Genomic DNA, 23,708 nt, shown 5'->3' on the forward strand with positions numbered 1-23,708 from the left:
GACAGATCTGACAGTTGCTTTGAAAGCCATTCAGACCTTTGAGGAGCTGACAATACTTCACCCTAAATTTAGCTGGCTGAGGAAGATAATCAGGTCCTTCCACACACAGTGCCAAACCGTGGGCAAATAGTATCATAGTATCAGTCAGGGTTGGAAGGGACCACAAGGATCATCTAGTTCCAACCCCCCTGCCATGGGCAGGGACACCCCACACTAGATCAGCCTGGCCACAGCCTCATCCAGCCTGGGCTTAAACACCTCCAGGGCTGGGGCCCCAACCACCTCCCTGGGCAACCCATTCCAGGGCTTCACCACTCTCATGGGGAAGAACTTCCTCCTCACCTCCAGCCTGAATCTCCCCACCTCCAGCTTCATTCCATTCCCCCCAGTCCTATCACTACCTGAGATCCTGAGCAGTCCCTCCCCAGCCTTCTTGGAGCCCCCTTCAGATACTGGAAGGCCACAATGAGGTCACCTCAGAGCCTTCTCTTCTCCAGACTGAACAGCCCGAACTGCTTCAGTTTGTCCTCATAGGAGAGGTGCTCCAGCCCTCTGCTCACCCTCGTGGCCCTGCTCTGGACACCTTCCAGCACCTCCAGATCCCTCTTGTAATAGGGGCTCCAGAACTGGAGGCAGTACTCCAGGTGGGGTCTCACCAGAGCTGAATCAGATGCCACTGAGAGAGAATCTGCCTGTGAGAAATCTCTACAGGAGACTGAAATCTAGTTGTTGGTACTTAATTTGCTGGAAGAAAACCAGACCATCATTGTGCCCACTTCCCAGAAAAGAGTGTCTGTGGGTGTTCTTTTTTCTTTCTCACCAGTAATAGATGGGATCTTGCAATGAGACCTGACTGCTAGAAAGACTACCTCAAGCCAACTATTGTCATGGAAAACACTGACATCAGCCCAAGATCTCTGTTGTTGCTCTTGCAATCCTCCCTGTGGTGCCACATCAGTAAAGAATCAGTTGTTTATTGCTTGGTACAAGAAATGCAGCAAGAATCACTGAAGCTCTGATGCTCTGCTGGATTGTTTCACTTGCTTAGAGCCTTCTTTATTCTACCCTCTAATTACATTTCTCTTGTGTAAATATGACTTGGAGAAAAAAAAGATTACAAATAGCAAGTTGTCCAGCAAAGTGTGGGCTGATGATGATGGGAAGTGGCTTCTCTTACTTGTACTTGTGTGTCCCAAAATAAATTATTCCTCTGTTTTGCAAAGAAGCATTTTCAATGTATATTATTTCTTTATCCCATGGGGCAGGGAGCCATCAAAGAGCCCACAGGACTGTGAGAGCTAAAGGATGCCTGGATTCAGGAGTCTCTGTGCCACACATTACAGCAGCTGGGTACCTGGCAGTAGCAGGCAAAGGCCCTGGCTTTGGACTCTTGCAAATCCAGCAAGAACAAAACACTTGAGACAGATACTTGTGACTTCCACAGCAAGACAGAGCTCTTTTCCAGATACTGGAGTTCAGATAGAGAGCAACAACCGAGCTCTGATAAGAGCAGGAGCAGTCTTGAGCAGAGGAGGCACCTGGGTCAGCAAATGCTCTTGTAAAAGGCAATGGCTGGCAAGCCAGACATCCCACACCGACACAGCCCCGACAGGACACGAGTGGCTGGCACCTACCGATGCTGACCGTTCAGAGAGTCACCGATGTGCAGGCAGGTGTTGAAGGATGCACCATGAGACTGTCATACAGGGATTGTGCAGGCAATGGATGTCCAGGCGCAGAACTCCTGAGAGAGAGATTCTGCTATTCCATTAGCCATTCATATGCAGTAAAATGCCCTGAGGTGCAATCATGTAGGCTCTGAGCACTGCAACTCTTTAGGCTTTGGATCCTAAAAAAATTAATCTCAGACAGATATAAAGATCTCTTGCAGGATTAGATGGCTTTTGTTGCCGCAGACCTTCAGCAGAAAGTCTTGAGATCTTTTCTTCCTCTGCAGAACTCATACATTGTGTCTGGTTTGGCTCCATCTAGAGATTAAGTTACAAATTGACTGTGGTACAGTTGGCTGCCAAGCCCCTACAGGCTTTGTGTAAGACACCAAAAGGTACAGGGAGTACCTACAATAATTTGTAATGCTTAGATTGCTACCAGCTGTAAACGCTCAGCTTCTCCTTGTAAAAGAGATACTCCAGTCTCCTCAGCACCTTTGTAGCATTCACTGGACTCTCCCCAGTAGTTCCCCATTTCTATTGAACTGGGAAGCCCAGAACTGGACACGATGCTCCAGATGTGCCCTCACCAGGGCAAAGCAGAGGAGGAGGAGAGCTTCCCTCGACCTCCTCGCCACACTCGTAATGCGTCCCAGGACACCTTTTCCGTCTTGGGCACTGTAGCACATTGCTGGCCCATGGCGAGCTTGTTATCCACTCTCAGGTCTTCTCTGCAGAGCTGCTCTCCAGCAGGTCACCCCTCACCTCTGCTGGTGCAGAGGTTATTCCTGCCCAGGTGCAGCACCCTACACTTGTCCTTGTTGAACTTCCTGAGGTTGCCCTCTAAGCTGTCCAGGTCATGCTGGATGGCAGCACATCCTGATGGGGGCTCAGCCACCCCTCCCAGTTCTGCACCATCAACAAACTTGCTGAAAGTACACTCTGGTCCTTCATCCATTTCATTGATGAAGATGTTGAACAAAACTGGACCCAGTCCTGAACCCTGACCTTCACCAGATCTCCAGCTAGACTCTGCACACTGATCATAACTTTCTGATCTCTGTCCTTCAGCCAGTCCTCAATCCACCTCACCAACCCACATTTCCTAAACCTGCCTATGAGGACTTTACAGGAGACAGTGTCAAAAGCCTTGCTGAAGTTGAGTTAGAACCATCTACCGCTCTCTCCTCATCTACCCATGCAGTCATGCCTTCATAAAAAGCTACCAGATTGGCCAAGCAGGATTTCCCTTTGGCGAATCCACGTGACTACTCCTGATCACCACCTTTTCCTCCACATGCCTGGAGAGTCTCTGACACAGCCTGTTTCACAGGTGTGCAGCAGCAGCCAACACCCTACACCGATTACAGGAACTGTACCTCCTCCTTCTGAAGACTCCAGCTGGATGAAGGGCAGCTTTTGGGCTGGGGGCTGTTTTATCTTTCTAACCAAAGCCTGCTCTGGGTGCAATTTTGATGACTTTTCATAGAACTAATGGTAGTATTGTTGGATCTCAGGCTAAGCACAATTGCTTGAAATTAAGCAGTTTTGACACACCAGAGCAACTGCCTCTTTGTAGCCCTCAGCTACAGTGCAGGTGTGTTACCAGGCGTTACAGCCTTACTGTCTGATAGAGCTGGCAGCACCATGAGCTTTGGCATCTCAGTAGGATCCTGAAGGTCTGAAAGACCCAGGAACTACTCATAGGACTTCTGTGCTATGAATAGGTAGGTTTGAATTCAGAACTTCAAGAGGAGGCACAGCAGACGGGGAAGTAACAGAAATCCTTGCAAAAATAAGTCTGTGGAGGGAGAAGTTCATCATCCTGACTCCCAGCTGCAGAAAGGTCCTGCTTTTCTTCAAGGATACACAGCCTTTCCTACAGGTTTCTTTCCACTTCCCACGCAGAACAACTGCTACCCACACATACTTATCTACACTGTTAAAACACATCACATTCAAAACAGGAAGAAAATCTGAACATCTTCACTGTTTTTACAGAAGTGAAAGCTTATCATAGTGGGGGGGGAATCACTTCCAAAGTATCATAGACTGGTTTGGTTTAGAAGGGCTCTCCAAAGGTTATCTAGTCCAGTTCCCTCTGCAGCCAACAGGGACATTCTCAACTAGATCAGATTGCCCTCAGCCTTGTCAGGCCTCACCTTGGGCCTCAACCACCTCCCCAGAAACCCATTCCAGTGTTCCAGCCCAGTGTGGGGGACAGAGGCAGACAGGTATTTCATCCCCTAATGCCCTGCTCCCCTATCAGACATCAGCGGGGGTCCTGGCACTTCCTCTTTTCTTCCCTCGCCACCAGCTGCTAATGGGGGGAGTTGTCCCCCAGCCTTTTGGGCCTGGCTAGGCCCAGGGCAAAGAGCAATCTCAGATCTGGCCAGCTGAGATTAGCCTAATGGGGGAGGGGGGCGGAAGAAAGAGCCCTGGGGGTTTTGGGTGCACCCTCAGGTGGGGGTGGGATGTTTCTAGGTATGCTTTGGGATCTCTTTTGTCACTGTGCTTCTGGTTCTCTGTAAACATTCACTGCTTTCCATTTAAACTTTCCACCATTTTTTTGCAATCTGTTTGTCTGAGTTTCATTTTTTGCTCGTGATGGGGAGGGGTCTGCCTCAACCCATCACAGCCCCTCACCCTATCACTACAGACCTGTGTAAACTCTCTCTCTCTTCATCCTTCTTGTAGCCTCCTTCAGGTACTGGCAGGCTGCTCTTAGATCTCCCCAGAGCCTTCTCTTCTCCAGTCTGAACACCCCCAGCTCCCTCAGCCTGTCCTTGTAGTAGAGGTGTTCCAATCCCCTGATCATTTTTGTTGCCCTCCTCTAGGCACACTCCATCAGGCCAGCCTGGCTTTTGAGCAACTTAAGAGAAGTTTATTCCCACCACAAAATCTCAATTCAGGAACACTCAGAGTAAAACTCCAAGTAGTAGAATCAAGGTGTCAAGGTTCCCATTCTGAATAGCTTGGTTCAGGCAGAGAGGGCCCCTTTTGCTCAGGCCTGAGGGTTTTGGGGGAGAAGAAAGCGACAAGTGTGTGAACAAACACTAGTAACAATCTAGGCATTTCACAAGAGCATTCAAACCAAGCAGCATATTCAAACCCACCACAGAGCAAGGTCTGAAACAGGCTGCCTAGGGAGGTGGTTGAATCCCCATCCCTGGAGGGGTTTCAAAGAGTCAGAGATGCAGTGCTGAGGGACCTGGTTTAGTAACTGACTTGGCAGAGTTAGAGAATGGTTGGACTGGATGATCTTAAAGGTCTTTTGCAGCCAAAACAATTCTATGATTCTATGTTGAGGAAGAGACAGAAATCAAAGTGTTCTTGCATTCACTGTTTTTTTCTCACAGCTGAAGATTTCATAGAACCCAGGGGTAAAAGTTTTAAGAAAAGAAGCCAGTTTAAACAAGAAGGAATTAGGGAGTGACTTTCAAAAGCAGGCCTTAATCATTTGACTATATGAAAAAGAGCAGACCTAAGAGGGAGTAGTCCAAGGACATTGCCCCTTTATGTGTCTAGCCCAGCCCTCTCTCCAGCTGGAAACTGCTGACTCAGTCCTGGCTCTGGACCCCTTGCAGATAGGTACCTGTACTGGTGGTTGAAGGGTGCCTACCAGCTTAGTGCTAACAGGACTATGGGGCCAAACCTGTCCTGCTACTGTGCCTGCCCAAAGTAATGAACATTTTGGCAGGGCAAAGAATCTCTGCATTCATAGCAAGCCTAAATTTATTGAACATCCATGATAACCCAGAAGATACCCCAGCCAGTGGGTAACTCAAACCATATGGAATGCTGAGTTCAAAAGCAGGCACAGCTCTTGCTCACAAAAGCTCCCTTTCCAGGAAGTGTAGGACCTTTTTGCTGCAGACCTTGAAGATCATTGAGCCCAAACTCTCCCAGTGTTGGTGCTAAACCATGTCCCTCAGCACCACATCTCTGGCTCTTTGAACCACCTCCCCGGGGAGCCTGTTCCAGTCTTTGAGAACCCTTTCAGTGAAGAAGTTTCTTCTAATTTCCAACCTAAACCTCCCTTGGCACAACTGAGGACATTTTCTTTTATCCTGTCCCTTGGCACTAGGGAGAAGAGACCAATACCCACCTCACTCCAACCTCTTTTCAGCCTCCTCTTCTCCAGATTAAACACCCCCAGATCCCTCAGCTGCTCCTGTTCTCCAGACCCTTCCCCAGCTTTGTTGTCCTTCTCAGGACCTGCTCCAGCTCCTCAATGTCCTTCTTATGGTCAGGGCCCCAAAACTGAACCCAGGACTGAAGGTGTGGCCTTACCAGTGCTGAGTACAGGAGGACAAAACTGCCCTGGTCCTGTTGGCCACACTGTTCCTGATCCAGGACAGGATGCTGTTGGCCTTCTTGGCCACCTGGACACTTGCTGACTCATCTTCAGCTGCTGTTTATCAACACCCCCGGGTCTTTCCTGGCTGGGCAGTTTCCAGCCGCTGTGCCCCAAGCCTGGGATGTTCATGGGGTTGTTGTGACCCAAGTGCAGGACCCAGCATTTGGCCTTGTTGAATCTCATCCCATTGGCATCAGAACATTGATCCAACCTGTCTGGTTCCCTCTGCAGAGCCTTCCTATGCTCACTGGTATAAACAAAAAAGCCTCCCTCCCTTCTTCTTTCTCTTTTCACAAATCCATATTTTAGTAGTAGTAGAGAATAGCAGAAAAATTACAGAAAAAGAACCAACCAAACTTCAGTTTTACAATAAGTAAAGTTATAAAATTAGGGTGGGTGCAAAGAAGTGATAATGTCTGCTAGTTACAACTTGCTGTCTCAGAGTTCACTTGTGTTAAATAAGACTTGGGGAAAAAAATCCCAAGAGGGGGAAAGAAAAGGTCTTTTTACTTTTTCAAACTAAAACTAGAGATGCTTACAGCCTTCCTAGAGTCCCATTTTCTTATTCTTGGCTCACTAGATCTTATTTCTCTCTGTCTTGGAGGTCTTTTTATAATGCTGTGTTACATACAGTATTAGTATCAAAATTCAAAGATGCAATTATCAGTCAGTGCTGTGATGTCCTACACAAGAGATACTCTGAGTGATCAGGAACTTCAAAACCAGCTGTTTACTGGGCAATAAAACCAGAGCACAGTATTGTAGCTAAAAGATGCCATGGGATATGGCAGAGAACAACAATCCCTGCGCAGCTCCTAATACAGTGCAGGAGTGGCAGTGTCCCATGGGTAGAGGTCCCAACAGCACTGCAGTGCCCGGGCAGCACACTCTTGCTGCCAGACAGCTCCAGGCAGACTCCAGTTAAGCTGTGCAAAATGTCCCTGACTGCCAGAGCACCTCGATTGAAAGCATGGAAAGCACATGGCATGCTGACCGGTTGAACTGGATTTGCACCTCTGCACTGCCAGGGAAGGGCAACACTGCTGCTGACCTCCACTCTGCTTCCTTTCCCACTTCTACCCTAAATCTTACTTTACATGTGGCTCCTTCCCCAGATACACCCCACAGCCTTACACCCATACCCTCCCTTTTCTCATTGCTTTCCTCCAACCAAGCACCTATTTCATAATAAAACTATATTTAGTGCAACAAGTAGTTTATATGAAGAAATACTTAGCAGATAAAAAAGCCTCCACAAAAGCACTTTTTATCTTCAGAAAACTAACACAGGGAAAATTGCTTACAGCTCTGAACTCTGAAAGCTTGCTCTTCTTTGCAGTACGAGCAAGGTCACAAGTACTTCTTGTTCTCCTGATCATGGGTGGTGTGCTCATTACACAGACTGGGAAATGATGGAAGCTTTTGAGTTTCTGAAGATCCTTGCTGTCACAGCCCTTGCAATTCAGCAACTCAGTTCCTGATTTTTCAGTTACAAAAACCTGCATGTAAGAGCCTACTTACATCTAAACTTGTGTCTAGTCAGGGCAAAGACAGGTCTGGGATCCTAGATGCCTAGAGTAGTCTGGCAGGATACAAAAGCCTTCATAAAACACAGCTATGCCAGGAATGGGGACTTAGCAAGACAGAACTGGCACAATCACTGTAAAGATCCCTGAAGACAAAGAAATCCCCCCAACTTAAACCTAGTGAATCTAGTTCAGCAAAACATTTCACCCAGGATTTGAGGGACTAAAAACCTTTCCCTTCTGAGCTCAACTATTTTCTGATTTGCAGTTGTCTGCTCTGCATAGAATCACCAAGGTTGGAAAAGACCTCAGAGATCGAGTCCAACCTGCCACCCAACACCTCATGACTACTAGACCATGTCACCAAGTGCCACATCCAATCCCCTCTTGAACACCTCCAGGGATGGTGACTCCACCACCTCCCTGGGCAGCACATTCCAATGGTGAACGACTCTCTCAGTGAAGAACTTTCTCCTCACCTCCAGCCTAAACTTCCTCTGGCACAGCTTGAGACTGTGTCCTCTTACTCTGGTGCTGGCCACCTGGGAGAAGAGACCAACCCCCACCTGGCTACAACCTCCCTTCAGGTAGTTGTAGACAGCAATGAGGTCTCCCCTGAGCCTCCTCTTCTCCAGGCTAAGCAACCCCAGCTCCCTCAGCCTCTCCTCACAAGGCTTGTGCACCAGGCCCCTCCCTGGACACGTTCAAGTGTCTCAATGTCCTTCTTAAACTGGGGGGCCCAGAACTGGACATAGGACTCAAGGTGTGGCCTAACCAGTGCTGAGCACAGGGCAAAATTACTTCCCTCCTGCTGCTGCTGGCCACACTGTTCCTGATGCAGGCCAGGATGCCATTGTCCTTCTTGGCCACCTAGGCACACTGCTGGCTCATGTTCAGCCTACCATCCACCAGCACCCCCAGGTCCCCCTCTGCCTGGCTGCTCTCAGCCACTCTGCCCCCAGCCTGTAGCACTGCATGGGGTTGCTGTGGCCAATGTGCAGAACCCGGCACTTGGATGTGTTCAGTCTCCTGCCCTTGGCCTCTGCCCATCTGTCCAGCCTGGCAAGGTCCCTCTGCAGAGCCTCTCTGACCCTCTCACAGATCAACTCCTGCCCCCAGCTTGGTGTCAGCTGTAAATGTACTGATGACTGACTCAATGCCCTCATCCAGATCATCAATAAAGATATTGAACAGGATGGGGCCCAGCACTGATCCCTGGGGCACACCACTGGTGCCTGGCTGCCAGCTGGCTGTGGCACCATTCACCACTACTCTCTGGGCTCAGCCTCCAGCCAGTTCCTAACCCAGCTCAGAGAGCTGCTGTCCAAGCCAGGGGCTGACAGCTTGGCCAGCAGTTTGCTGTGGGGGACGGTGTCAAAGGCCTTGCTGGAGTCCAGGCAGACTCCATCCACAGCCTGCCCCACAGCCACCAGGCAGTCACCTGGGCATAGAAGGAGATAGAAGGTTGGTGAGGCAGGACCTGCCCTTCCTAAATCCATGTTGCCTGGACCTGAGCCCTTGGCCATCCTGTAAGTGCTATGTGATTGCACTCAGGATGATCTGTTCCATAACCTTGCCTGGCACTGAGGTCAGGCTGACAGGTCTGGAATTCCCTGGCTCATCCAACCTGCCCTTCTTGTGGATGGGCATCACCTTGGCAGCTTCCAGTCCTCTGGGACCTCTCCAGTGAGCCAGGACTGCTGAAAAGTGATGGAGAGTGGCTTGGCAGCTCATCTGCCAACTCTCTCAGCACCTTAGGATGGATCCCATCTGGTCCCATGGACTGTGGGGATCCAAATGGCTGAGGAGATCTCTAACTATCTCCTCCTCCTGGAGCAGAAGGAAACTATGCAGCTCCCTGGCTCCATCTGCCAGCTCTGCAGCCCAGCTGTCTGGAAGACATTCCATCCTGCTAGTGAAAAATGAGGCAAAGAAGGTGTTAAGTACCTCTGCCTTCTCCTCATCCTTTGTTACAACATTCCCCTCTGTGTCCACCAAGGAGTGGAGGTTGTCCTTGCCCTTCCTCTTGCTATTCATGTATTTATAGAAGGACTTTTTGTTGTCCTTCACAGCAGAGGCCAGTCTAAGCTCCAAATGTGCTTTTGCCACCCTAATTTTCTTCCTACAAGACCTAGCAACATCCTTAAACTTTTCATGGTTGCCTCCCCTTTCTTCCACAGGGGATACACCCTCTTTTTTTCCCTTAGTTCTATCAGAAGCTCATCACCCATCCAGGCCGTCTGCCCCGGGGCTCATCTCCGGCACATTGGCACAGCCTGTTCTGAGCCTTCATCAGTTCTCCCTTGAAGCAGGTCCAGCTCTCCTGGACCCCTTTGTTTTTAAAGGCTGTTTACCAAGGAACCCTCTGAATTAGCTCCTTGAGTAGCCTGAAGTCTGCCTCTGGAAGTCCAGAGTGGAGGTCTTCTTGCTGCCCCTCTTAGCTTGCCTGAATAGTTCAAATTCAATTATCTCGTGGTCACTGGCCCCTAAACAGCCTCCCACCACCACATCCCCACCAGCCCTTCCCTGCTGGTGAAGAGGAGGTCAAGCAGAGCCTTGCCCCTGGTAGGCTCACGCAGCACCTGGGATAAGAAGCTGTCCTCCATGCACTCTAAGAACCTCCTAGACTGTCTCCCCTCTGCTGTGTTGAGATCCCAGCAGATGTCAGGCAGGTTGAAGTCGCCCATGAGGACAAGGTCAGGAGATCTTGAGACAGCCTTAAGCTGCCTATAGAATGCTTCATCAACTTCTTCTTCCTGGTTGGGTGGTCTATAACATACTCCAACCAGGATGTCAGCCCTGTTGGTCTTCCCTCTAATTCTCACCCACAGGCACTCAACCTGATGGTCCCTGATCTCCAGCTCAATGGCATCTAGAGCCTCCCTGATGTACAGGGCCACCCCTCCACCCCTTCTTCCTTGCCTGTCTCTCCTGAAGAGCCTGTAGCCATCAATTGCAGCACTCCAGTCATGTGAGTCATCCCACCATGTCTCTGTGATGGCAACTACATCATAACTTTCCTGCTGCAACAAGGCTTCCAGCTCCTCTTGTTTGTTGCCCATGCTGTGTGCATTAGTGTACATGCACTGCAGCTGGGCTGCTGGTTTCACCCCTGGCTCCAGCTTATCACCCCCAGACTCCTGCCTGGGGGGACTGGTTTCAGCCCCTTCCCCCTTTGAATCTAGTTTAAAGCCCTGTCAATGAGACCTGCCAATTCCCTTCCTACAACCTTTTTCCCTTTGAGGGACAGGCTACTCTCATATACTGTGATCTTTCCCCTCCTCTGGGACAGATGTACTCCATCTGGTGCCAGCTGATTGGTGCAGTGGAAAGTTCTCCAAGATCGAAAAACCCAAAATTCTTTTGGCTGCACCAGCCTCTAAGCCACTTGTTGACTATAGCTGCTGATCTGTTCCTTATGGTATTCCCTCCTGCAACTAAGGGTGCTGATGAGAAAATTATTTGTGCACCTGACCCCTCAATGAGATCCCCCAGGGCCTAAAAGTCATTTTTGATAGCCCTGGGAGCTCTGGTTGCAACATCATCATTCTCTACCTGCATTACCAGTAAGGGGTAGTAGTCAGAGGGCTGTACCAGGCTAGGCAGCCTTCTGGTAACATCTCTAACTTGAGCTCCCAGAAGGCAACAAACTTCCCTGTGAGAAGGGTCTGGCCAACATATGGAGCCTTCTGTTCCCCTCAGGAGGGAATCACCAATGACAATCACCCTCCTCTTTTTTTTGAGGGAGCAGGTCCTGATGCCGGGGGAAGGCTGCTTAACCTTAGGCTGCTTTGCCTTACACTGTTTAACCTTAGGCTGTTTAGCCTCAGGGAAAACCCCAGATGGTGTGTCCTCCAGCATCAGAATCACCTCACCCTTGACCTCCAGTGCCCCATACTTGTTTTCCAAGGGCAGTGGGGAAGGTGAGGGGAGGCAAGGAGGTTTTATTTTGTGTCTTTTGAGAGGAACCTGCGTCCATTCCCCTCTGCTTTTTGGATAACCAGCCTCTGCCTGGGCGGCCTGCAGAGCCTGCTTACTGAGGTTCGTCACCCTTCTACAATCCCTTACATCTCTAAGTCTAGCAACCTCGTCCTTCAGTCTGGCCACCAGGTTAAGCAGATAGTCAATCTGCTCACACCTAATGCAGGAGTTGTCTCCACTACCCTGCATCTCAAGCGCCAGGCTCCAGCACCGTCTGCAGCCTGAGCAAACTTGCAGCCAGATGCCTGGACACCTACCTCTTGCTTATGACACTTACCTACCTGCTTATATTCCCCCTCAGTCTGAGGTCAGGCTGCCAGGCCTGGAGTTTCCAGGTTCCTCCATCCAACCCTTCTTGTGGATGGGGACCACAATGGCCAGTTTCCAGTCATCTGGGACCTCTGCAGTGAGCCAGGACTGGAGGAAAATGATGGAGAGCGGCTTGGCCAGCTCATCTGCCAGCTCTCTCAGCATCCTAGGATGGATCCCATCCAATCCCATGGACTTGTGGGGAACCAAGCAGCTCAGCAGGTCCTGAACTAATTCCTCATGGCTTTCAGGGGTACCACACTGCTCCCTCACCCCCTCACCCAGTTCAGGCAGCCACTTGTCCTGCAGTCCTCCTGCCTTACTGTTGAAGATGGAGGCAAAGAAGGTGTTCAGGACCTCAGCCTTTTCCTCATCTGCAGTCAGTGTTCCCCTCCAGGTCCAATAAGGAGTGCAGGGTCTTCTTGCCCTCTTTTTTGCATTACTGTATTTATAAAAATGCCTTTTACTATCTTTCACAGCAGTGTTAAGTTCTAACTGGGCCTTTGCCTCTCCAACTTTTCTCCCATGTTCTACCAACATCCTTAAACATATCTTCTCCCTGCCTTAGACTTTGGCACAGCTTTAGTGAGGAGCAACATGCAGAGACTCTCACCCACAGCTCTCCTGAAAGGAAACTGGAGATGTGAAGCCCTACCAACCCTCTCCTGAGCACCATTTATGCCAAGGTGTAGGGATCTTAGCTCAATTTGTGACCCACGGAGTCCAGGCTCCTTTGTGAAGTGCCTAACACCTACCCTTGCCATTCGCAAGTTTGCTCAGGGTGACCTGACATCTTCAACCAGGCCTTTCACTTGTGTCCCCCAAAAGCACCCGAGGAGCCAGCATGTAGTAACTTCTGCTGAGTAAGAGAGGCCCTGGGACTCTCTTCTACAAATCTCTTCAGAAGTATTGCACGTGCTTTAAAGAAAAAACCTCAAACCTCAACTTAGAAATGACCACTGAAAGCATCTGGCACACCACTGATTCGGTGTTCCAGTGTCTAATTACTCTCCATTGTAATTGTTTGCTTAAAGCCCAAATTTATCTAGCTTTCATTTCAAAACATTTCAGTTTTGTTAGATCAAAGATTTCTCTATTATCAAACTACTTCTTCTCCAGGAGGTAATTACAGGCAGGTACTTGTTTCATAACCACATCTGCTTTTAGAGCAAGTTCTCCAAGTTCTGACAAGGCATGTGCTTGATTTCTGGCACAAGAGCTGGACACAGCACTTGGCACTAGTGTGAACACTACTGGAACAGAATCACTATCACCTCCCTCCTACCATTCGATATTCCCTTTTTAATGCATCCAAGAATTCCATTTGACCAAGTGGGAGCTTATGTTCAGCTGACTATCCATCAAGTCTCCTAACTTTCTTTCAAAACACTGGCTTGTGGGCTGGCTCCCACTCCTGTGCCAGATGCAGGCTTCTATGCTCCGTGATAGTGAGGCAGGCTTTATGAGCTGGAGACCGGCACAGAGAGTGACTCCAATTAGCTCTAAAGCATCTAAGCCTTAGAATGCCTGAAGCATTGGTGAGCTGTGGGTGTTTCCATCTCCTGTTGCTTCTCCAATAGCTATTATGTAAGGCTTCTGGCTTCAGTTCTGAAGAAAACAAAAGACACTGGTCATTCTGAAAGAGGAGAGGAGTTCATAGCAACTATATTCAGGTGTCAGCAGCTATGGACAGTGAGAAAGCAACAGCAAGAACCTGAGCTTTAGCAGAGAGCATTGACAAGGAGCTGTATTACTGGTCATTGAACAAGTGACTGTCTTCATCAGCTACATTTTTAACTCAAATTACCTCACAAATGCATCAAAATGTACTGTTCATGCACTAAGTGGACAGTACCTCATTTCCAGTTAAAATTCTGAGCTTAACTATTGGATCCCAAGCCAGTCCTGTAACTGCCCACTATGGGCAGAGCAGCTGTGCTCTGTGCAGCCGGAAAGCTGTGCTGGCATAAAAGGTGCCCAGCTCTGCAGGATTAGCACCAGCCTTGATAGTTACTTGGGCCTGATGATCTTAAAGGTCTTTTCCAACTGCAACAATTCTGTGTTTGCTGCCTTTAGCAGAGCAACACCCCCATGTTGGCTGTTGCACTACGCATTCACATTTTGCAGCTGTTACCTGAAAGTGCATTTCAGAGACAGGCAAGACAAATGAGCTGCTGGAGCACCACAGAAAACACTCAGTTTTTCCTAAGGCCCTAGTACAGGTCTTCTTTTGCACAAAGTGCCTCTAGGGAACTTATCAGACAAGTCCTACAGCACTGATTAACTTCATGAAGTTAATCTTCCATGCTCTGCACCTGTCTCAGGTTCCTCTGTTTGTGTGGCTTCATTAGATCCATGGAATGCTTCTCTGGTGAAAACACACTAGGCATGTAAGAATCAAAGGCAAAGAACTGAAAACTTTGCAGCAGAGTAACAGAACTGACTGAAACCAAACAGCGAGGATCCTGGAGCCAGCAAATCTCTGGTAGATCCCCAGGTGGACCAGTTTGACTGTGCACTGGTGAAGTGTTAAGCTGAAAGCACTCAAGCTCTGCTCTTACAAGATCAAGACTGGAACTCAAGTCATTTTCATTTTTCCCCCCTTCATCCAGCAAGTTGATGGAAGTAGTGTTTTTTCCTCATGAATCACACTGCTTATCACTTTACAAAACTACCCGATAAATTAAGTCTAGGACATTGTACTTTATCCACTCACAAAACCCTTTCCAAGCGTTCCTCAGCAGTCTCATCGTTTGCACTCAAGAGCTGTGAGGCACTGCTGGTTCAGTGCAGTTAGCAGCTGAAAAGGACAATGCTGTTGGTACTTTTGTGTTGGACACAAGGAGCTGTGCTACTAGACTCTGGAGCTCAAGCCAAAATAGAATTATCATTTGAAGTTTTGGAACTCAGCTGTTGAAGTATCTGGAAGCACCAATCCATCTGGCACCCAGCTCCTCTGCCAATGTCCTAGCACACAAACAAACAATAGCAAACCACCATTTTCAGCTAAGCTATTACCATCTTTTCCAGAGATTTAAAACCAAAACTAGCTTTTGACAAGCTTTAGTGAATTGGCCTTGCCGTTACCATCTTTCAGTGATGAGGTCAATAGCCTACTGCTAGCTCTGAGTTGCATTCCCCTCAGAGGTGACTTGGAGATCTGTTACACCACATGTGAAGTGCTCACAGCAATGCACCCCAACTGATGTTTTTTGCCTGTTCCTGGGTTTTCCTGTGCCCTGCCAGGCCTATGCGCATCCTCTTGAGTCCTGTGGTCTCCATTGTCCTGTAGTACCTGAAACACAACACTGCAAAGGTCATTGGCAAGTGTGGAAAACAAGTTACTTTTTTATGAAGTATTTCATGTTTCCTTTAATAAAAAATTACCTAGGATGTTCAGAGCTGGAAAATAATTACAGAATCATGGTATTATTTCAGTTGGGAAAAAAACTTGTCCCTCAGCACATTTCTGCCTCTTCTAAACAGCTTCCAGGAATGGGGATTCAGCCACCTCCCCAGGCAGCTTGTTCCAGTGGGCACCATCAGTGGTTTCTTCCATCTCCAGCCTAAAACCTCCCCTGGTGCAACTTGAGGCCACTTCCTCTCATCCTGCCGCTTGTTACTAGGGAGAAGAGACCAACCCCCACCTCACTCCAACCTTTCAGAGAAAGCCTCCCTTCAGCCTCCCTTTCTGCAAACTCCAGGCTCCTCAGCTGCTCACCTGACCTGTTCTCCAGACCCTTCATGAGCTTCCTTGCCCTTCTCTGGACACTCCAGCACCTTAACGTCTGAATCCCATAGTGATGTATACATGTGAGGCACTTATTTACTGTTGTCTTTACACAGGAAAATCTTCTCGCACAGCTCTCAGGTGCACTGTAACTAAGTAGAAATCCTCCTGTCCACTCAGCAGCATAGCTCAGTTTGTTATTTACTGGACTTTTAATCGTAACAAAAATCATTGCTGGCACTGAAAAAAACCCAAACCAACCCACCAACCCGTTACCTGCATGAATCCCTCCAAATGTATCTATATGCTGCTAATGCAAACTGAAAGTCTCTTTGAACCAGGCTACTCCAAAGTGAACTTAGCAACCACCACTAAGCAGGATAAAGACAGACCAATCAACAGGACATTGTTTTGTGCAAGATGGTTTTATTAACAGATCAGAACTTGAAAGACTGCAGCTGGGCAACTGAATCTGAAAGGGAAGAGACATATCATTAGACACGTAGAACAGAAAGGACTTTGCCACCTGAAGAATTAATACATTTCTAGTTTAGAATTTGGGATAAAAATATTAACTTCATTTCACTGGATGTAAGACTGAAGTAACCTTACACCAAATAGCTAACTTCTGTATGAACATCTCTTCAAAACAGTGTTCAAGTACCAGAACCAACAGGATAAACACTGGCACCTTGAACTATTGGTACTCATTTCCACATCTGTCTGAAAGCATAGCAGGGAGGAGCCTGAGATTTAAAGAGGTATTTGAGCATTGTGTGTGTTCTAACTTTTGCTGCAATAAATCCATTTTCAGCACTTTTTCAGAAACTGTTTACATGCAAACATGAAAGCAGACAGACTTGAGACCGGGTTCCTGTAAAGTTTGCTTGAGAGCTAATGAATTCACTGACTTGTCAAAATTAGGTCTCAAGTATTATGTTCTTTGTCCATAAACTGTATGAAGGAATTGCTACTGAAGTCTTTATTTAAAAAAAAAAAAGTAATTGAGACTACCAGCTAAGGGCTTTTACTTCCCACATGTAGGTTACTTGTCTTTTAAACAAGTACTCTAACTGCAGCAGTAGGAAAGCAGCAGGAACAGAAAGTGAAGGAGATGAGAACAGTCACCTTAGCTTTACACTAGAGGTATGTTTGTTTACAGACCAAGCAGAATAACTCAGCTGCTTGTAAGGATAAACTAACTGCAGCATCATTTCCCAAACTGGAAGATGAAGTAAAGCCCTGATGTCTGCTGCTTAAAAGGGATGCTGACCTAAAGGTGCAGTGCAACATGCAACCAGCTAGCTGAGTGTCCCTAGTTTCTCCCTCCTCACATGCACTTACAGCCAACAGTGAACAAGAAGCTTCCCCTCTTTAGGAAGGCTCCCAAAAGCTCAAGACCATCAATACATTCCTGAATTTGGTCAGTGAGGATGGGAGAGAAAAAAAGAGTCTACACTGACAGAAAAGCTGCTGGGTTTAAACTAAAAATAGTAGTTTCCATCTTATGCTCAGAAAACAGAGCAGCATGCAGTGAAAGTTGCGTTGCTCAATCTTGGTTAAGAAACCTCGTTCACTAAACCCAGAGAAATATCTGCCAGCACTCAGCTTGTTAGTTTTGCCATCAGCAGCAGAATTTCTACAAGAATGTTGGTCTGAGTAATGTAACATCACCCCAGGCAGTTACAGCAACGCTGCCCCCCTGGGTTACCCACTGCTTCCCTCAGCTGAGCTACAAAGCTTCACAAGAACATAGTTCTCAGTAAGCAACTTTCTTCCTAAAGCACAAGTTTCCATCTGCCATGTCAACAGTGCTTTCAAACACTGCTGCTTCACAGATGGAGACAATAAAGCAACATGCAACTCTGAGGACTCCCCCAAACAGCAGCCACACCCCTTTAAACCAGAAAGTTCCATCAATACCCACTATTGATGGAAGTTGAGAATTCCTATGTAAACTGCACATCTAATTTCTAAAAACCAAAACCAAACCAGAAACACCACAGGAAAGAAAAACCCAAACCAAAACCAAGCTAACCGAAAAACCCTGCTGCCTTTGTAAATATCAGTTTGAGGAAAATTGGATCTTTGCCTGTTATCCTTTCCAAGCATCTTAACACAATGAAGTTTTGCTAAATCCCAGCATATCTGTCACACTGAAAAAGCATTTATCCATGACTGAAATTAAGATCTAGGCAACACCAAAGCTGGGGTAGAGTGGAAAAAAGCAATAGGAAATAGGAGAACTATGAAACAACTGAACACTTCAGGCTTTGAGTAGCAAAGACCTCTCTCAAAGCAGGAAGAACAGAGCGACAAGAAGATGGAGTGTCTGAACTAGATATTAACTTCAGGGTTTGGCTGTGATTGTCAAATTGCTCCAAGTGTTAATAAATCTTCCCATTTCTAAAGGACAAACTACTTCAATGGGCAAATTAGTCTTTCAAAATTACCATCTTGGTCATGTTAACATGAAAGCTTATAATGAATCCTTTTGAAGCTTGAACAAGTTGAAAATTTAGACCATAAAAAATGATCTAAATTGGTAATTTCATTTGTCCCTGTCCTAAGCAGGATTTTATAGCAGAAATCGGACAATCTGGAAAAAAATCACTGTACTTGCAACCACAGGACTTTGGTCCTATTAACAATTCGTGAATGAGGGATGAAAATTGTAGCTAAGATCTCAAGGTTTCCCTTCCCAAATCAGGGAGTAATGCAAATCAAAAATAAAACACCAGTAAGATTTTAAAGAGAACTATTGGTAAACGAAAAATGTTGTTGGTAATGTCTCTACACATCAGCTATCACAAAGACTTTATTTTTTCACAGATGTTGAAGCTTTAGTAGGACTTCAAAATTCTATGTTGTCCAAGTCACTGTACGCTGCAGGTACCACACACAAGCAGGACTTAACAGAGATGAAACCCAAATGTTTGACCTATCATGGCAACAGCCCACAGAGCAGAGATGGATCAGAGTACTAACTGTTGGTAATGTCTCACCCTTAGTTCATTCTCCTTATGAGTCTGTTGATCTGATCTTCTCTGTTCCCAGCATCCCCGCCTTCCACAAAGTGGATGGTTTTCTTCTTCATTCCACCCCGAGGAGAAGACAACTTGAAGGGCCAAAGGAAGTTGTTCACAACTTTGAAGTTCTTGCCAACAGTGTAAATTTCATGGATCACATCTTCCATGCAGATGATGCCAAGCTTTCCTAAAATTCAGGAATGTTGTTTTCAGGGTGGCTACAGAACCACTGGCCAACAAGCTAAAAATCACGAAGGTATTACTGCCATACCTATTTATTTTGATAAGCTTCAGGAAGTCAGGAAGCACCCACTGCCACAACACCCCATCACTGACTTCTCCAGTAACAATGGATTAGCTGCAGCCAATTCAACATTTAGTTGTTCCATTTGGCAAGAGGCCTTGGTTTCAACTGCTGAATACTTGTATGCAGCAATGAGGAACAACAAAGCCCAAATCTCACTTAGTGAATCACACTGTGCTCTTTGAGGCAAGATAGATTCAACACACTTGAACATATCTCCAGGAAACTCACTGAATTCCTCCTACTGCTGAATAATGCAACTGCACATTTCCAGTCTTCAGCAACATCTTGGGAGCTAACTGCTCTCAACACAGTGCCAAAAAGGAAAGTGATTGCAGCAAGATGCTTGCACCTTTAGAATGTGATTACCTACGACTCTGGAAAAGGAACAAACGTGACAGTCTAATTTGAAGTGCCACCTATGGAGGAGACATCAGTGTTTGCCTCATTCCTAACACGTCCACCACGCTTCAACCAAAACTAAACTAACCACCTCTACTAGCTACTTCTACCAGAAGGAAGATTAAGAACCCTGTTTTCCAGACCACGAAGGCACAAACACTATCAAATATTCAGTTTGAAACTTCAGAGCTATGTATATGTAAGCTTCTTTCCTGCTTTGCAATACTGCAAGAGCTACTAACTTATTACAAGTATTATATGCTGTAATTTGATTCTTTACACTGTTTTCAATGCTTCATCATATTAACCACTACTTCCAGCTCGCTATGTATTAAGCTCTGAACACAGAAGTAAAAGATTATTAACCAAGCATTACTATGGTCCAGAAGAACCAAACAAGCCAGTTCTCCAGCCTTGTGTTCATCACCCAGTGCCACAGGCTGGACTTTTAAGAGCAGCAGTATTTACCAAGGCGCTTCTGAATCAGGGAGTTGTCAGTCAGAGCAATGCGCTGCTTGTTGATTTTGCCATAGCCACGCTTGTAGATCAGCTCATGCACAGACTTCAGGTTGGGGTAACTGCAACAATCAAAGGGAGGGGGAAAAAAAGTTGAGTCGTGGCAAGCCACATACCAAGTTAACAACTTCCCAGTGAAATTGGACACAATGTAGCATCATTTCAGCACCTGGGATGCTGAAATGAAAAAGCAGCGAGCCCAGCAAGACAAGAAAGGAGATTCTGTGCCTTTGCTCCACTCCAAGACCCCACCAGGAGTCCTGTGTCTGGCTCTGCACTCCACAGCACAAGAAGGACACGAAACTGAGAGAGGGTCTAAAGGAGGCCACCAAGGGCTGGAACATCTCTACTATGAAGACAGGCTCTTCAGCCTGGAGAAGGCTCCAGGGAGACTTTGCAGCAGTCTTCCAGCAATTGAAGGGGGCTGGAGAGGGACTTCTGACAGAGGTGAGGAGTGGAAGGACAAGGAGTAATGGCTTCAGACTGGAACAAGCCGGATTGAGACGGGACATTAAGAAGAAATTGTTCACCGTGAGGGTGGTGAGGCACAACAGGCTGCCCAAGGAAGCTGTGGAGGTTTCAAGCTTGGAAGGGTTGAAAGCCAGGTTGGATGTGTGGCCTTGAGCAACCTGATCTAGTAGGAAGTGTCCCTGCCCATGGTGTTTAAGGTCCCTTCCAACCCAAACATAAATGCAACAGCGAGATAAATGTTACCCACACCAAGTTTCCAAGAACACCAATGTGAGAGCAATCATACCTACCTTTACAGAGCACTGCCTTAATCAAGCCAGGGAAAGCACACAGGAAAATGCCTGAGCTCAGGGAAATCTGCAAGCCTAGCACAGCCAAATGCAAAAGGCACCGAGCAGCCCTTTCACTCACCCCCAAGCAATATAGGGCTCCACGATCCGCAGCATGTTGATGGAAGCTTTGTTGAGCTTCACAAAGGTGCCGTTGAAGATCTGGCGCAGGCGAAGGAGTTGCAGCACCTTGCGGACCTTGGGGCTGACACCATTGGTACTGGAGAACATGGGAGAGAAAGTCTCAGTTACCCACGTTCCCACAAAACCACACCTCTGTTTCACCAATTACACACATCACTGTACTTTTTGGTATTAAATCACACCCACTTCCATAAAAAGAACTGAAATAAGCATTTACCAAAACAATTTAGAACTATCTTTATGCTCTCCTGAATGTAACTCTTGCAATCACACCTTCTGTTAATCTTCCTTAAATTGCTGGAGAGTTACAGCAATGCTTCAAACACAGCTTAGCAGAACATTGGGGAATACTGGTGTGTCGTGTGATGATGGTTAAGGTAAAACAGAAAACCTGTCTCCGCATACTTAGGATACTAAGAGGACTGGAACATCTCTCTTACAAGGAAACACTGAGAGAATTGCATCTTTTTAGTCTGGGAAGGAGAAGAACTGAGGAGGGAATCTCATCAGCACTTATCAATACTTAAAGGGTGGGTGTCAGTAGGATGGAACCAGTCTTTTTTCAGTGGTGGCCAGTGACAGGACAAAGGGTAACAGGCACAAACTTGAACACAAGAACTTTCATCTAAAAACAATAAAGAACTCCTTAATTTCAGGGTGATGGAGCCTTGGAACAGGTTGCCCATCAAGGTGGTAGAGTCTCCATCTCTGTAGACACTCAAAACCCACCATTATGTGTTCCTGTGTGACCTCCTCTAGGTGAACCTGCCCTAGCAAGGGAAGTGGACATGATGATCTCCAGAGGTGCCTTCCAACTCCTACCATTTTGTGGTATTTGTAGCTTTGGTTTCTTCATAACAGATTCCTGAAGACAGCAGACACAGCCAGCATCACAGCTTTACACATAATTAAGCCTTCTGGTGCATTCACAACATATACTGTCAGTAACTTCCCAAGCCACGGGAGGGAGGGAGGCAAGGAAGGCAAGGTTTTAGCTAGACATTTAAACTCTGAAGAGAGACCGGTAACAATGAAGCCTACTAAATGCTTGTGAACAGAAAGCTGTTCCCTCTTACCCCCTTATCCTGATCACAAATGCCAGTTTGGGCTCTGCTGGGACGTAGTAATTCCCAGCTTTCCGGGCCATCCTGGCCATGCGGATCTCCTGCCTGTACATGTGTCTGTACTCCTTGTGGTAGGCCTGGGCTTTGGCATAGATGAGTTTTCTTTGTGCCTTACGGAACTGAAATCAACAAAAGTACAGAATGTCTTTTAACACAGGAGAATTAAACAACACAGCATACTCTGCAACTTCCCACAAGTAATATAGATTAAAGGAAACAGCTGTTTGAATCATGGAGTTAAGCATCCCTCTCAATGATGCAGGGGTTCTCAGCCACTGGTACATACTCCTCAGAGAGTTGATCAAATCCCCACTGCTGGAGATGTTTCAAAGAAGCAGACATGTGGTGCTGAGGGGCATGTTTTAGAACCAGCCTTGCTAGAGAGAATGGTTGGACTCAATGCTCCCAAGGGACTTTTCCAAACAAAACAATTCTGTGATTCTATGCTCTATAGAACTGGCAAGACTGTTCCACAGCAGTGCTCCCTTACCTTGAGCAATTTTAGTATGCATCAATTTTACCCTCACAGAAGCTTATTGCCTTGTAGAAGGGCAACTAAAATCTTATAGACAACTGAACACACTATCCAGAACTGGTTTGTTAGTGGCAAAAATGAGACATATTTTAGCCCAAAGCATTATGAAAACATCAATGTACCAAATCTGAATACTGTACATTCCTGTACTGCTGACTAGAATAGAAAATTTGGAAAGCCATCAAACATTCACCTTTTTTATAGCCAAAATCTTCTTCTGACGTTTGGCTTTCAGAGCCGCATATGCCTGCCGCTTCTTCAGCAGGCTCTCCGGTACAGAGGGCACCTTCTTTGCTCTGAATTGAAACAGGAAGAAAAAAAAGTCTCCTTTGACTGATATAAAGCAACAAGGCTCTTAAGTTACACCCGACAAACGTCAACGATAGCACTCGACAAGACGCTCGCAGGCCTCGTTCAAGTTCACCGCCCATCAAGTCAACGTGAGCCGTGGTCCAGGTCCTTCACCCACGGAACCGGCACTGGAAGCCAGCTGTCCCTTCCCACCCCACTAGAGGCCGGCGCAGCAACCACCGCCTACGAAAGGGACAGGACCGGCAGAGCTACACCCCCGCCGCGCTTGGCCCGCTTGGCCCTATCGTCCCACAGCTCCCGGCCCCAGGCGACTTGTATCCCCTTCCCGTATCAATACCAGAGGCCTGACAATTAGGCAAAGCCATAGGCAGTATCCTGGTGACAAAAACAGGGAACAGGCACCACCACAGCCGCTGATGGCAGCGGATTATCAGCAGGTGAGGCAGACACTTACTCCTTCTCCGCCATGGTCAGCACCGGAAGAGAGAGACCAGACGCATGCGCAGGGCCCACTTAACCCTTCAGCAGCACAAGCAGGGACCTGGGCGCCGCTAGGACCCCGGATTTGGGCGTCTGTGACACTGCCTGACCGGGGCGGGCTCCGGGGTGGCCAGTGAGTGCCTGAGGTAAGAGCGGCCGGGAGCTGCTCTCCGTCCGGAGGGCCAGAGACGAGCTGTGTCCCGGGACGGAGCAGCGGTGTTCTGCGGTGGTGGGGCGTCCGGGCACCTCGTGTAAAACGGGATTTGCGCTATTCCAACCTTAACACCTGCACGGAAACACCACGGGATGCCGCCTCCCGCCCTGTGCTTGTAGCACCCAGGAGGGGAGGGCGGCTGAGGGCTGGGCAATACCGATGCCACCGGCACTGCGGCTGTTTATTTGGGACTGCTAGGGCTCCTGGCTGTGGCTCCTGGGCCTGACCTTGTAACGCTCTTGTCCCGCGCCGAGGTTCCCGAAGCACGGAGG

The 23,708-nt window shown here is 47.5% G+C and overlaps 1 protein-coding gene across 1 annotated transcript; it reads right to left on the reverse strand.

Annotated features, from left to right (window-relative positions):
* Positions 1–15,982: 15,982 nt before the first annotated feature.
* On the reverse strand, positions 15,983–23,284 carry RPL7 (ribosomal protein L7). The gene is made up of 7 exons (XM_009907608.2): positions 23,197–23,284; positions 22,624–22,726; positions 21,848–22,014; positions 20,710–20,847; positions 19,780–19,889; positions 18,582–18,792; positions 15,983–16,048 (listed from the first exon to the last, which is right to left on the reverse strand). The coding sequence occupies exons 1-6, from the start codon at positions 23,208–23,210 to the stop codon at positions 18,584–18,586; spliced, it is 741 nt and encodes a 246-aa protein (XP_009905910.1). The 5' UTR covers positions 23,211–23,284; the 3' UTR covers positions 15,983–16,048; positions 18,582–18,583.
* Between the last annotated feature and the right edge of the window lie 424 nt (positions 23,285–23,708).

The sequence above is a fragment of the Dryobates pubescens genome, chromosome 14 (assembly GCF_014839835.1).
Source record: "Dryobates pubescens isolate bDryPub1 chromosome 14, bDryPub1.pri, whole genome shotgun sequence".
In the NCBI taxonomy this organism is placed as follows: Eukaryota; Metazoa; Chordata; class Aves; order Piciformes; family Picidae; genus Dryobates; species Dryobates pubescens.

Bases quoted from the DNA above. Each gene is read 5' to 3' on its own strand.
- RPL7 (XM_009907608.2), bottom strand. The intron at 22,015-22,623 runs GTGAATGTTTGA...TGTTGATTTCAG, and splicing joins AGATTTTGGCTATAAAAAAG to TTCCGTAAGGCACAAAGAAA. The intron at 20,848-21,847 runs GTAAGAGGGAAC...CATGTTCTCCAG, and splicing joins TTTGTGATCAGGATAAGGGG to TACCAATGGTGTCAGCCCCA.